The following is a 12,500-nucleotide window of genomic DNA, read 5'->3' as shown; positions in this document are numbered from 1 at the left end:
TGCCGTGTGTGTCATCGGCTGGGGGCAGTGTAGCAACAACAAAAACAAAAGGATTTATTGCAAAAAAAAAGGGATGAGGAGGAAGAGGAGGAGGGCTCAGTTGGGTGGGGGATGGGCGATCGTTTTACCTTCATGGCGACTCATTATTTTCCACTTCCGAGTCCGTTATCCCGTAGCTGTTTGTCGTCGCTTTCTGGTGGTTGCCACAATTCCGGAACACGATGCAGGAACAGAGGAACCCGGGGAGACGACGGGGGTGGTCCGGCAAAAACAGGTCGCACACACAACAGGCACACCACGGAATCGATGCACTCTCGGCGGAACTGTGCCGTATACACAACTACAGGCAAAACTATCTTTGCACAGCCGCCGCCGCCGCCGCCGCTGCCGCCGCACTTTCTCTCACTTTTCTTTGCCTCCACCAATTGCGGGGCCACAAAAACCCGTGCCTACTAGCTGCGCCGTCGTGTACACACTAGGAAACGAGATCGAGAGCACAATGTTGTTGGCACAGAGCACAGAGCACAGAGCACAGAGTCGTCGCTGGCTACTTAGTGACACACACTACTTGTTGGTACAGATGCCGTTACTGCCGTAACGCAAAGACGTTGATTCCTACGATCGATCCTGCCGCTGCACTGCCTACTACCAACCTTCCCCTCTGCCTGCCGGACACTCGGGACTCGGTGTCAGGACACAATCATCAACAACGAACGGCGGCTGGTGCTCCGCGATCCGGTGTGCCTTGTTACTGGATGATGGGCGATGACAAGAGCCCGCGATGGTGAGGGTTGACAAAATTTTCACGAAAGAAAATCACGGAAAATTTCCTCTCTTTCCGCGCACGCACGCACGCACGCACACACAGGTGAACGCAATTCGGACACGATGTCGATGCTAGAAGAGAGGGTAGGGCAGGAAAACTACTATTCACATAATCGCCCAGCGAAAAAAGGCCAATTTTCGTACCGACCCACCGACCCGGGGGGGGGAGGGCAGCGGATCGATGAATTTCCCGTTCGCCGTCTCGCGCGATGGCCTCAAAACACCGTTTCGGATAATCTCTTCCAGGGCAGCGCGGAATGCGGGAGGGGCAAGAAGGCGACGGACGGACCTCGGACCTTGTGCGCACACACGGCTGCTGCCACCCGGAGGACACGGGACAAATCCGGGGCCTTGGGAGGGTGGGGGATACCGCAAATACCTCGACGATTGCTTCCCTTCCAATCACGGGGTCCTGTGAGGAGGGTCTAGCGCCCGGAAATCCGCGTTACCACACACTCTGCTTTCTCAGCCCAAAACCAGCAGCAGCAGCACCACCACCATTCCTCAATTTTCTCGGTTGACCCGTGAGATGGCCCTTTTTTGGCTGGCAGCGAAACCCCCTCGGGGGGCGACGGAGGAAGGTGCTCGTTTCGATCGATCAGTACGCGGACAGACTCGTCTATGACTCCGGTCCCTGCGTTCGCCGTTGCACGCAAAAATGTCCTCAATTTGAACGTATTTTTGGTTCAGCGCGGCCTTCGCCTTTTGGCCAGAAAAAACCTGGAACGCGTGAACTCGGACAGACGGGGCAGCCACATCGAGGGGTTGCACAAACTCCGCTCTTGAGCTCACGCACACACGTAAGCGGGCGGATTGACAGGAATCGAAAGGTTAGCGGAAACGGGGAACCGATTTTACACGGCTGATACCACTTTTTGGATATAGGGAAACGATGTGATCTGCTAAAAAATAATTATTACGATTGTTATGGAAGATAAATTTCCATGAAACTGTTTTAATTCATTCGATTTCTTCGCACGGAATGTTCAACTGCCTGGTATAAACAATGTCAAAAGCGTTTTTCCAAACAGTGGTGTGCAAATGTTTAGTAACAATCTGGTTTTAGTATTTTTGGTTCAATTCAGCCATTTCCAAGCCTCCGGCACACTATCTGCACCATCGAAGAGAGGGAATTCTATTGTTTTATCACAATGAAGTCCAGAAAGACGAATTTCGTAGTGTTTTCTTAAGATAAAGTAAGCAAATTGCACAACGAGGAGGCACAGGGTGCTCCGTTGTGTTGTTTACCAAACGACCAGCTGCGATCTTCGGTTGAACATTCAAATTCCAACCAACCAACCAGGTTCTTCCGTGCGACGATTAAATCCGGCTGATAGTCGCAATGGGAGTGAAAGATTTGTGGAATCTGTTAACTCCACACATGGAGCGAAAACCGTTGTTCGAGCTGAGCAACAAAGTGGTGGCCATCGATCTCTCCGGGTGGGTGTGCGAAAGTCTGAACGTTGTGGATTACTCCGTCCACCCACGGTTCTATTTGCGGTACGTAGGGCGGGTGTCGAAATCGATAACATTCATTATCACACCATTTCATTTTAGGAACTTATTTTTCCGGACCTGCTATCTCTTGCAAATGGGAATGACGCCCGTGTTCGTCCTGGAAGGTGAGGCTCCAGTGTTCAAGTCCGGTGTCATCGTCAAGCGATTGGCAGAGACCCAATTCCGCGGAGCACGCCCCAAAAAGCTTGCCAACTGTGATAAAGCGGGCGCCACGGTTTCATCTAAACCCTCGGAACAATCCCGTAACCGGTTCAAGCAAGTACTGAAGAGCTGCGAAAGGCTGTTGAATACCATGGGGATTGCCAGTATTGAAGCCCCGGGCGAGGCGGAAGCGTTATGCGCGTATCTTAATCGGGACGCGCTCATTGATGGGGTCATCAGCCAGGATTCCGATTGTTTCGCGTACGGGGCAGTTCGTGTGTTTCGCAACTTTTGTGCCTCCCAGAACGGAGGATCGGTCGACGTGTACGATCTGGAACGGGCAAACAGTGCTGGATTGCGTTTGGGACAGGAGAAAATCGTAGCCATGGCTCTCCTATCCGGCTGTGATTACTGCCCCGCCGGTGTCGCTGGTGTGGGCAGGGAAATGGTCACTCGGTTGTTGAACTGCTACGATAACGAATCGATCTTACCGCGCATGCGATCGTGGCGCAATACGGCGCACCGATTGACGGAGCTTGAGGTAAAGGTGGATGATAAGAACGTTTGTCCGGATTGTGGGCACAATGGCAAGTTGATGCAGCATCGCAAAGCCGGTTGCCTGGATTGCCATCGGTCGATCGGATGCGATGAATCTAGATGGAAACAGCAGCGTGCCAATGTAAAGGCGGAACTGGAAATCAAACGAAAGGCACTGAAAGATCCAGATTTTCCCCAAGAGCCCATCATCGAGGAATTCATGACACGTCCCTGTGAACTGCCAGCGCTAGATTTGCAGTGGAAGCAACCAAATATCATCAAATTTATCGTAAGTACGGGTGAAGCAAACGGTCGCTGTTTGTCAATGTCCCAAAACCCTCTTTTGTCTTCGATATTTTTAGAGAAACATGTCATCGTTACTGCAGTGGAATGAGCTATACTGCTTTCAGAAGCTACTTCCCCTGTTTACCCGCTGGCAAATTAAATCAGCCCAAAGCTCATCCTCCGCGACAGAGTCCAACATCTTCCTTACTCCTGATTACATTAAGAAAAAACGGTCACCCAAGGGCATTCCGAGCTACGAAATCGTCTGGAAGGACGCACTGTCGTTGTTCAAGGGACTTATACCGCAAGAACAAATCGATGCCTATGTGGGTGAGGCAGGGAACAGTATTGAGAGCCTCTGGAGCACGATCGAACCACATGAACTGGTGCTGAATGCATATCCCGATCTTGTCGACAGATTCCTACAGTCCAAGGTGAAAGGAAAGCGTAAAAAGGCTCCTTCAGCAACAGATTCTCAGGCGCAGGAAACGGGTGGTGATAAACCGAAAAGAAAGCCAACAACGAGAGTAAAAAAGAATGATAAGAATACGCAAAAACAATTGGATGCTTTTGTGCACAAAGCTGCCGAGATGGCGGTAGAGCCACAGCAAGAAGATGCGTGCGATGAAAAGGAAAATCAAGCAAATTCGTCCAACGAACAGTCGCCACACGGTATCGATCATTTTCTTAACTTTACGGCTGAACTTGAAGCTATTGCGGAGGATCAAACAGCAAACGATAGCTTCAATTCTTCCGCACTGATCGAGAGATTGTGTCGCCCGAACTATCTCCAACTGGCACTGGCCGAGTATATGGAGCTGATTGAGATCGAAAAGAGAAAGGAAGCACTGCAAGATTTGCTTTCCAACACCATGCAGCTCGGCCCCATGGAGGACGAGATAGAAATGGAGCAAGAGGATGGTAGCATGGTTCATCGCCGAATAGTCTTAAAGCAGGACATTCTGAACGCTTCCTCGCTGGTGGATGGTATTCCCCCGCTCGATCAAACGGTGTCAGTGGCGAAAAAACCGAAAAGAAAAAGTTTCTTCTTTGAACCAATTGTTGTGCCGTCCGATGGAGATGCCGATCAACCGTATGGAAGTCCCGAAATGGATATGTTTGAGTGTTCCCTTATGCTCAAGGATCAGATTATCATCGAACATCCAGTGACCGATGCTAACGATATGGTAAATCAAACGATTATCTACGATATCGATTTCTAAAGCACGCTGCATTTCCACTGAAATAGCAATAATATTTTATTACTCAATCATTTCAACAAATGTTCATTCATATCTTTTTTCGAAAGATTATCTGAAGTTCACTTTGGATCGTGGGGCAGCTTGAAGCCTACCATGTCGGCCGTATCTCGGATACTGCGTTCGCCCTTACCACGATACACGTCGTTTAACTCCTTCAGCTTTCGTACACTCTCCAGGTAGCACCGGTACGTATCGGCGGTAAATTGTAGTTCCTCTTTGGCTCGGCAATGCTGCTGTTCTGTCGTTTCGAACCGCCGGTACTGGTCGCTGATGTACTTGGCGGCCAAAGAAGCACTACCTTCGTTGGAGCTGATGTGTTTCAACTCGGAAAGCAGTTGCTTTAACGTACGGCTGCTCGCGATCTTAGTTACCGTTGCCATTCTTAATGTTCCTCTTTGGATTTACTTCCGATCGATGACTAACCTTTCGACGATTTGTTGCGAAACAAGTTCCAGATCGTCTCCCTCGTACGTTGGTTCTTCGCAGTTTTCCCAAACGCTAGCGGGAAGTTCTTCGCCGACCACGGTCGCCGGGCAATGCAACGATGTGTCGTTGAAAATGTCGCTAAATCGGAACGTGTTTCTCAGTGGAAACTCTTTGAAAACCTCAGCCGCACGTAGTATGTAGCCCGCGCTTCTGCTAAGCAACCGGTGCGGATGATTGTTAACAACGCTGCCGAAACTGTTGCAGATGAGTACGAGATTCGTGATTCGCTTCGGATGCCAGTTCTTCCACAGCAGATTATTCACGAGCTGTTTGGGACAGTGGGGTAGATAAAACAGTGTCCTACAATCGGCACTGTACTTGCCCTCAACGTTCTCTGGTAACACCGTTTCTCCAAGCGTTTGTAGCACCTCCACCTCCGTGCGTCCAAATAGTGGATCGAAAAACTGTGCAGCTAACCCGCCGGTGGGAAGTGGTAGCTTATCACGAAGGCACCGCAAGAATGCCAACTGATACCGAGCGATCGAGCATTCGCTGAATCTGCCTAACCCCAGGCAAACTATCCGCTCGACGTTCGATAGGATGGGTTGAGTAATTTCCAAACACTCGGCAAAATACGCGGACTGCAGCAGATCGGTTTCGGCGGCCCGGAGTTGTGAGCTGTGAAAAGATCGAAGTTTTATGTAATCCCAGTAGTCCGATGTCAACAAACGTAGCTGCTCATCATTTACGCACATCACTGTGTCCCGGCTGGGGCAATCGTTCGTTTCGGTCTCGTCTCCGGCTGCATTGGGAAGTGGTTTGTTTGGTAATCCTTTTGCTTTGCGCCGATGTCCTTTTTTCGTCACGACTAGCTTGAAATCGTCAGTAAATCCTCCAACTTGGGGTCCTTCCGCATTCATTTATTCGAACTCGCGCGCACTTGTTTACATCCAAACCGCAAGGGGCGAAATTGCGGGCGAAATGCGAGACACTGACAGCCGATTCTGGCGGCCAGTGCGCGTCCCAACGAAAGTTTCAAAGTGCAACGAACATCCTAAGCATCCAGCTTGTTGTTTAATCGAAAAAGATCCTCCAAAATGAGTGATTTAGTGAACGTGTACGCACTATTGCGAAACAAGTTTGCAGAAAACAACTTCAGTTTACGATATCCGCCTACTTACATCCGGGAGCTGACTCAAAACGGCGACAAAATCATACTCGCTTTCGTGGAGGTTTGTTCTACACGCCGGATGTTCTGGTGGTACACGAGAACACAAGATTATACGTTTTTATCTTCCACCATCAGCACGATGTACCGATCAAGCAAGAGCGCAATATGTACGCCACGATTGCCTCGCCGCCGATTAAGGATCGCAGCGCTGCCGATGACCTCGATCTTACTGGCTCACCGCTGAAGGACGATGTTATTCTCGAGGAATTCGAACTTACGGGCGAGGACGTAGGGAGCACAAAAATGTGGACTACCGAGGAGGAAACGCTTGGCCCACTGAGTACGGAGGCGGCTCGATCGCTTTTGCAGAACTACATCAACCAGGACTGTCGCATCGGGTCGGGAGAACTGTGGGCCCTTTGCTCGGGTACCGATATGGATCGCACGGTGCTACTGCAGCTAACGGTTTACCAGGCCGAGGCAAAAAACAATCAAAAGTTTGGGCGTGGAATTGTGCGCTTTGCTGGGCAGCGGCCCTGTGCCAGCATTACCTTGGCAGAGCTACGATCCATTCATCGGCAACGGGCGGTAGGGATGACGCCGGCCCCGAAAATATACATCCGCCAGTGGTACAACGTGCACCCGCAGATTACGATACGCCTTAGTTGGCACACCATGAACGAGAATGCAAATTTCACCGCCGAATGTAAGGCTAGCGTTCGGATCAGCCAGCGGCTTGCCATTAACGTCGGCGACTACACCAAGTACGGTTCACCGACGGAGTACCTTTGGCAGCAGCTGCAGCGGTTGGCTTTGCTGAGCGAGAAGATTGTGGACATTCGGGCAAACCGTGTGTCTGGCTACGAGATTTACGGATACGACTCAAAGTAAGTCCTGTCGAAATGGAGATGATGCTCTTCGAATGTTTCTTGTTAATCCAGCGACCAATTATTATGTGTTTCAGTGCCGAAACGGTTGAGTTCATCAAGGAGAAGGTTAACAGCATACTGTGCAAATTCCAAGCAGTAGAGCTACCAGACTTTACCTTTACCACGATCGCCAATATGGTGGAGCAGGTGCGCAACCGCAATCTTACCGATGTGATGGAACGGCTGTATGATGTATTGATTTGTAAGATACCATTCCCACAATCTGTTTGTCTGGTCCCAATCTAATTCGGTTCCATCTCATTCCAGTGGATCTCAATTACGATGATCTTAAATCGTGCATTGATTACATTTTCCAACTGGCGGCACATGCTAACATTGTGGTAAGCGATCCAGTGCCAATTCGGTATTCCGGTGAGTTGGAAATGTTTCACATTTATCCGTTTCGTTTCAGAACATTCCATCAAAGGGCACGCGGTTTGCGCATCTTATCCAAGCGATGATACAGGATGTTCCGACGCTTACTTCCGCTGAACCGTACGAGCTGCTATTGGAAGTCGGCTTTACCAAGCTAATGCATGACTATCAGCTCATCTTTTCGGAGTGTGGATTCTACGAGCTGGATTTCGAAATGCTCTTCCAACCGCAGCTAACAAACGCCCGGAAATCTCGCTACAATGCCGATTCGGTCCGTTCGGAAGGCAAAAGCGCCAGCAAGACAAGCGTCGGTGGTCGCATGGCGGCGGGTGGCCTATCACAGCAGGGCAACGATATGCTAGTTATCGAGAAATCCATCCCGGTACGCCATTTCGATGAGGATGAGATCAACATGAAACTAAGCCGGTTGGCTCAAGTGCACCTGCTGGTCGATCATTTGCTGTCGCTCGAGGAGTTCATCAACATCCCATCGATCTATGGGCCAGTTTGTGAAGCCTACCTGGCACAACGACCACTCAGCTATCATCAGGTGTACAACCGAGATACCGATCTCCTAGAGCTGGACGTGAATGAAGGGCAGCTCGTCAGTCTGACCCACCAACTGCTGCCCTGTGCCAGGCGCGTATCGATGTCTTCGAGCAATATGGTGCAAAAGCTTGAAACGGTCTTCTACCAGAACGCACAGCCGATCTTGCCGGATCGGTTCTATCCACATTTCCGCCCGCAAGAGGACAGTGCCACGAGCGACGAGCAGATGTTCTGGTGTCTGGAGTATGATCGAATTGAGCGATTGTAAGTGAATTTGATAATGATACGAATAAAAAGCATTTCCACCATCGAACCAGTGTTGATCTTACCTGGTACGGCTGATTGTTCACCCAAAAAAGCATTGCTAGAGAACTGCAGTAGGTATGTTACGCACGATCGCTTCTTTCAGTCGTTCTTTATTTGATGTTCGTGTTCTGAGGAAGCTTGTGTTGTTTACCGGCTCTGTTCTTAACCTTTTTTTTGTTTAGTCAAATTGTCTGCAAAGAAGGTGTAAAGTCTCTTGCTGCAGTCACTAGATTTTGCTAACCGTCACCAGGAGAAATGCGAGATGCCATGCTAGCAACGCTACCTGCATTTCCTTTTTAGGGGGGGAATCGTGTATAAACGAGGTTCCGACCCGTACTCCTCAGCAGTCAAGCCCACCTTAAAATCCGCGTAGCTTCTTTCAATGGTTCTAACGAGTGCTAAACGCTAACAAGTGGTGTGTGGGGTTACAACACACGCAGCTAGCGTCGCACATGCACCGGAAACCTAATGAGTAATTCGATCGATTGAGAGAGTATTTCCGCACATCACTGTAAAGAGTGATTGTTTCCAATTGTGTCTGTTGTGTTCGCTGGATGTCGATTCACGAAAAGAGGTGTCCTGAGATGGGCAGCAACCATTTCACATAAGTTGTACCGAAGTTGGCACAAGCAAATGTGCGTTTCTAATCGTTCAGCAGTAGCTCTCACTATCACGCAGGCAACAATCTGTCCCACGGATCGGGATTAATCACACCACAAGCTAGCACCTCTTCTTCTTCTGCCTACAGCCAGTTTTTATCTCTTGCTTCTCAACTGTTTCTCTTCAATAAATACGGAAATCATACCAGAATGGAACAGAATTCTATTAGCGGTCGGTGTGTTTATGTGTGGTGTCTTTGAAATGGAAACTTATTTAAATTTGGAGATAAAAAAGAAATGCAAAACCTGCACACGTCTGTCGGGCTACACAACGTACCTTCCCTCTTTGCTCTACCCCGCACACACTCTCTCTCTCTCTGTGTCTAGCTGTCTACGTATTCGCTTATCAGTCAGGCACAGGCAACAGACATGCCACCGTTGTACACGCGGTGCAAGAGGTGATTACAGCAGCGGCAGCAGGCTATGGTAGGATGCGGAACGAGCAAAGATGTTGGTAATGCTGCGCGCGGAAGGGGTGTCTAGAACTTCTCTTCCTCCAGACCGTGCTTGAAGCACAGCAGAACTGGCACCGATTCACCGTCGATGTCGCGGTACTCGAGCATGGCAATCAGACCATCGCAGTCCATCGATTCGCCGGTGAAGAACTGCAGATCCTTGAAGCGTCCGAGCAGATCCTTCATTACCTTGTTGATGTTGGTCTTGAACACCTCAACCTCTTCGGGCGACTTCTCTTCGAGCTTGGTCACAAGCCTATATATGGGATGGGATGAGATAGAAAACGGACGAAAATCAAAAACATGGCTCCCTAGGATCGTCGCCATAGTGGCGGAGCCTACAATGGCGTCCACAGGGGTTCATCAACCTCAGCAAACGCGAAGGTGGCGTGTGGCACGATACTCACTTCTTCATGTAGTCCTTCAGGTAGGTGGTGAACTGTTTCTTGTCGGAGAAACCGGTCTCGACGAGCCGGTGGTTCAGGACGATGTCGACTCCGCTCTCGGTGGCCGTATCCGTGCCTTCGTCAGCTTCCTCGGCCGATGGGTTGGCACCATCCAGCTGCACATCACCCAAGGTGCGCGATACGTGCTTACCGTACACCTCGTACATGACGTTGTCCACCAGCTTTACCTTGTAGGTGTCCGAGAACATCTCGTCACCTGAGCAGCGGGAAAAAGGGAAAGGCGAAGCGCCGCGTTAGCGATAAAATTAGACCATTCTTTTCGGGTGGTGTAGGCTGGAGGATGAGGGGGGGTGGGCAGCATGCTGAGTCATCCACTGCAGTCCAGCACTCTTCGTAGTTTTCCCCCTTTGTTTACGCCACGACAACTCAATACTCCTTTCTCCAATGGAGCCGTAGCCGTACGACCCGCTAACCAGACCCAACGAAAAGAGAGACAATATGGAATGCATCGGCAGCTGTTGGAGCATTTTAACACGTATACACTCCGTGTTCCGTATTTAGGAATGCAGTAGCACCGTAACGCTACCCGATGCACGGCCGGTGTACACGTCTCAAGGGCCCAGCTTTGAACGCGATTTACACAGTCGTGCGGCCTCAAGGACCAGCAGATTGATGGTTTATCCGATGGCGCGGGGTTGGCCGAATCACTTACCGGTAAAGATATCCTTCCAAATTTTCATTTTGCCGGAGGATGGAGAAAACTACGAAAACTACGGTGCTTCCACCTGAGGATCTAGCCGGAAAAAGGAACTGTCATCTAGCCGGAAAAAGAAATTGTCATGGCGCGTCACCGCAGGGCTGTCACTTTGGAGCACGCTCACAGTTTACGAGAATCGCCCAAAGGATTTGTTTCCCGGTTTCTATCCCTCGCCGGTTGCTTAATTTCGATTTTCTTATCATTAATTTGTGGATTATTATTTTGAGAAACTATCCTCCCCCCCCCCCGTGAGATAGATACTTTCTCTCCACAATCAGGTTGGCCCCACATATTCGACCGTTTTATTTTGAGTGGATTGTGTGAGCGAGTCCCGCTGTCATCGCGCACTCTGCTGTCATTTTCCGCAATTTTCTTTTTTATTTTCCAAAACATCACTCCACACAACCCGTTTTCTGCCACATCTCGATCTCGGAAGCCGTCGTTCGTTCCGGCCAGCGAATTCTGCGGACGTGGGTTACTAAATCGACCGACTAGCTGGCTAGGTGGACCGGTGCGGCTCCCTGTGAAATGTGTCTTTTCGCCGATCGTTCGTTTGCTTGGCGTACAACTCTGTTCCGTTCGACGAGCGACACCGAAACACAGCGAACGAGGGGAACCCTTTAGCCGCTGTACCGTTTTGTCGGAAACCCTTGCGCCACCAAGAGTCTGATACATTTTTAAACACCCGTAATCACACCACCAGTGGCGGACGGACTCCCCAGGGAACACAGCGAAACACAAGCCTTAATATCGAGCACCGGGAGGACACTTGCTCCTGTAGGATCCTGTTTACTAGAGACGGAGCACGGGAAACTAGGGCGTCTATTATTCAGCATTCACACCGCAGCGCACAACACAGCAACGCACACACGCTTTACAGCCGAGAGTTTCCGTTCCGTAGGACTGAATCGCAAATGTCAACCAATCAATAGAGCAATAGCGAGGGTATCGGTCTAGGTTCAAGGAAATGGCCACAGTCGAAGCGATGCTGGCATCGGAGCAAACAACCTGCCCCGGAGGTGGCGGTGGTGGCGGCGGCAGCAGCTTAGGAACGGAGTGGCAACCCATCACACTCACTTTGGTAGAGTACCCCAAAGGTAAGGGCGATCGGTACGGTACAGCAGTTCGATGATTATTCAACGTGCCACATCGTTTTCACGTTTCGCAGGTGACTTGTTTGGAAAGCTGTTGGCATGGATCAGCCTTGCACCGCTGGGCATCGGAGCAGGCTTTGTCGCACTGATACTGTTCCGGCGTGATCTGCACACGATCGTGTTCTTTGCCGGGACGCTCGTGAACGAGTCCATCAACATGATGCTAAAGCACTGGATACAGGAACCGCGGCCCGTTTCACGTGCACAAATTTGGAACGAATACGGCATGCCTTCATCGCACTCGCAGTTTATGTGCTTTTTTGCGACCTACGTGCTACTATTCATTTTTATAAGGTAAGTCACCATCCATAAGTGCACGTACAACGGTGGGTTAACATTTTTCTTTCTTTTCCTCTTTTTCCATGGCCTGATTGTTGGCTGCAGACTGCATCACATGAACAATAGTAGTAGTGCAAGGATCGAACGAATCGTTCGGTTACTGATGCTGGCCATCTGCTGGGTGGCCGCGTTTCTCGTGTGCTTCGGTAGGGTGTACCTACTGTACCATACCGTGCGGCAGGTGATGATCGGTGCCCTCATCGGTTCCGTGACCGGTGGGCTGTGGTTTGCGCTAACGCACTGCGTCCTCACGCCCTACTTCCCGATGGTCGTGACGTGGCGCATATCGGAGCTGTTTCTACTGCGGGACACGACACTCATCCCGAACGTGCTGTGGTTCGAGTACACGGCCACCCGCCAAGAAGCTCGGGCACGCGCCCGCAAACTAGTGAGCATGAAATCTCA

At 50.3% G+C, this 12,500-nt stretch overlaps 7 protein-coding genes across 8 annotated transcripts in view; 3 read left to right on the top strand and 4 right to left on the bottom strand.

Moving 5' to 3' along the window:
• LOC126579095 (E3 ubiquitin-protein ligase KCMF1) overlaps positions 1-1,588 on the bottom strand; it is an 8,723-nt gene extending 7,135 nt beyond the window's left edge. Inside the window, exons 1-2 of one of the 2 annotated variants that reach the window (XM_050242408.1) lie at positions 970-1,588; positions 129-897 (exon numbers count right to left, since the gene is read on the bottom strand). In XM_050242408.1, the coding sequence (XP_050098365.1) occupies positions 129-144 (16 nt within the window). In that variant the 5' untranslated portion in view covers positions 145-897; positions 970-1,588. The remainder of the gene's footprint in view (positions 1-128; positions 898-969) is intronic. The other variant, XM_050242415.1, reaches the window with a different exon arrangement.
• Positions 1,589-2,130: 542 nt separating this feature from the next.
• LOC126573285 (flap endonuclease GEN) lies at positions 2,131-4,583 on the top strand. Its single transcript, XM_050233270.1, has 3 exons — positions 2,131-2,325; positions 2,383-3,310; positions 3,384-4,583. The coding sequence occupies exons 1-3, from the start codon at positions 2,168-2,170 to the stop codon at positions 4,527-4,529; spliced, it is 2,232 nt and encodes a 743-aa protein (XP_050089227.1). The 5' UTR covers positions 2,131-2,167; the 3' UTR covers positions 4,530-4,583.
• Positions 4,519-5,957, bottom strand: LOC126573294 (SRR1-like protein). The gene is made up of 2 exons (XM_050233285.1): positions 5,748-5,957; positions 4,519-5,672 (listed from the first exon to the last, which is right to left on the bottom strand). The coding sequence occupies exons 1-2, from the start codon at positions 5,912-5,914 to the stop codon at positions 4,970-4,972; spliced, it is 870 nt and encodes a 289-aa protein (XP_050089242.1). The 5' UTR covers positions 5,915-5,957; the 3' UTR covers positions 4,519-4,969.
• On the bottom strand, positions 4,628-4,948 carry LOC126574466 (protein FMC1 homolog). Its single transcript, XM_050234687.1, has one exon. It carries the CDS (start codon positions 4,946-4,948, stop codon positions 4,628-4,630), a length of 321 nt encoding a protein of 106 aa, XP_050090644.1.
• An 89-nt stretch (positions 5,958-6,046) lies between the features above and the next one.
• On the top strand, positions 6,047-8,323 carry LOC126573290 (protein zwilch). The gene is made up of 5 exons (XM_050233281.1): positions 6,047-6,226; positions 6,301-7,052; positions 7,130-7,296; positions 7,362-7,435; positions 7,507-8,323. The coding sequence occupies exons 1-5, from the start codon at positions 6,092-6,094 to the stop codon at positions 8,284-8,286; spliced, it is 1,908 nt and encodes a 635-aa protein (XP_050089238.1). The 5' UTR covers positions 6,047-6,091; the 3' UTR covers positions 8,287-8,323.
• A 77-nt stretch (positions 8,324-8,400) lies between these two features.
• Positions 8,401-10,686, bottom strand: LOC126573296 (translationally-controlled tumor protein homolog). Its single transcript, XM_050233287.1, has 3 exons — positions 10,558-10,686; positions 9,846-10,101; positions 8,401-9,694 (listed from the first exon to the last, which is right to left on the bottom strand). Exons 1-3 carry the CDS (start codon positions 10,583-10,585, stop codon positions 9,463-9,465), a joined length of 516 nt encoding a protein of 171 aa, XP_050089244.1. The 5' UTR covers positions 10,586-10,686; the 3' UTR covers positions 8,401-9,462.
• A 254-nt stretch (positions 10,687-10,940) lies between these two features.
• LOC126573295 (dolichyldiphosphatase 1-like) overlaps positions 10,941-12,500 on the top strand; it is a 2,387-nt gene continuing 827 nt past the window's right edge. The window contains exons 1-3 of the mRNA XM_050233286.1: positions 10,941-11,699; positions 11,771-12,050; positions 12,141-12,500. The exon at positions 12,141-12,500 is cut by the window's right edge and continues 827 nt beyond it. Coding sequence (XP_050089243.1) covers positions 11,570-11,699; positions 11,771-12,050; positions 12,141-12,500 — 770 coding nt within the window. The 5' untranslated portion in view covers positions 10,941-11,569. The remainder of the gene's footprint in view (positions 11,700-11,770; positions 12,051-12,140) is intronic.

The sequence above is a fragment of the Anopheles aquasalis genome, chromosome 2, assembly GCF_943734665.1.
Source record: "Anopheles aquasalis chromosome 2, idAnoAquaMG_Q_19, whole genome shotgun sequence".
NCBI lineage: Eukaryota > Metazoa > Arthropoda > Insecta > Diptera > Culicidae > Anopheles > Anopheles aquasalis.
Note: the sequence above shows the minus strand (reverse complement) of the source record. Positions and strands in the feature narration are given on the sequence as shown.

Coding starts and splice junctions, on each gene's coding strand:
- LOC126573285 (XM_050233270.1), top strand. CDS start 2,168: ATGGGAGTGAAAGATTTGTGGAATCTGTTAACTCCACACATGGAGCGA. Junction 2,326..2,382: donor CACCCACGGTTCTATTTGCG/GTACGTAGGGCG, acceptor ATTTCATTTTAG/GAACTTATTTTTCCGGACCT. Junction 3,311..3,383: donor CAAATATCATCAAATTTATC/GTAAGTACGGGT, acceptor CGATATTTTTAG/AGAAACATGTCATCGTTACT.
- LOC126574466 (XM_050234687.1), bottom strand. CDS start 4,948: ATGGCAACGGTAACTAAGATCGCGAGCAGCCGTACGTTAAAGCAACTG.
- LOC126573294 (XM_050233285.1), bottom strand. CDS start 5,914: ATGAATGCGGAAGGACCCCAAGTTGGAGGATTTACTGACGATTTCAAG. Junction 5,673..5,747: donor CCCAGCCGGGACACAGTGAT/GTGCGTAAATGA, acceptor ATCTTTTCACAG/CTCACAACTCCGGGCCGCCG.
- LOC126573290 (XM_050233281.1), top strand. CDS start 6,092: ATGAGTGATTTAGTGAACGTGTACGCACTATTGCGAAACAAGTTTGCA. Junction 6,227..6,300: donor TCATACTCGCTTTCGTGGAG/GTTTGTTCTACA, acceptor TTCCACCATCAG/CACGATGTACCGATCAAGCA. Junction 7,436..7,506: donor CGGCACATGCTAACATTGTG/GTAAGCGATCCA, acceptor GTTTCGTTTCAG/AACATTCCATCAAAGGGCAC.
- LOC126573296 (XM_050233287.1), bottom strand. CDS start 10,585: ATGAAAATTTGGAAGGATATCTTTACCG. Junction 10,102..10,557: donor TTGGAAGGATATCTTTACCG/GTAAGTGATTCG, acceptor CCCGCTGCTCAG/GTGACGAGATGTTCTCGGAC. Junction 9,695..9,845: donor CTGAAGGACTACATGAAGAA/GTGAGTATCGTG, acceptor TCCCATATATAG/GCTTGTGACCAAGCTCGAAG.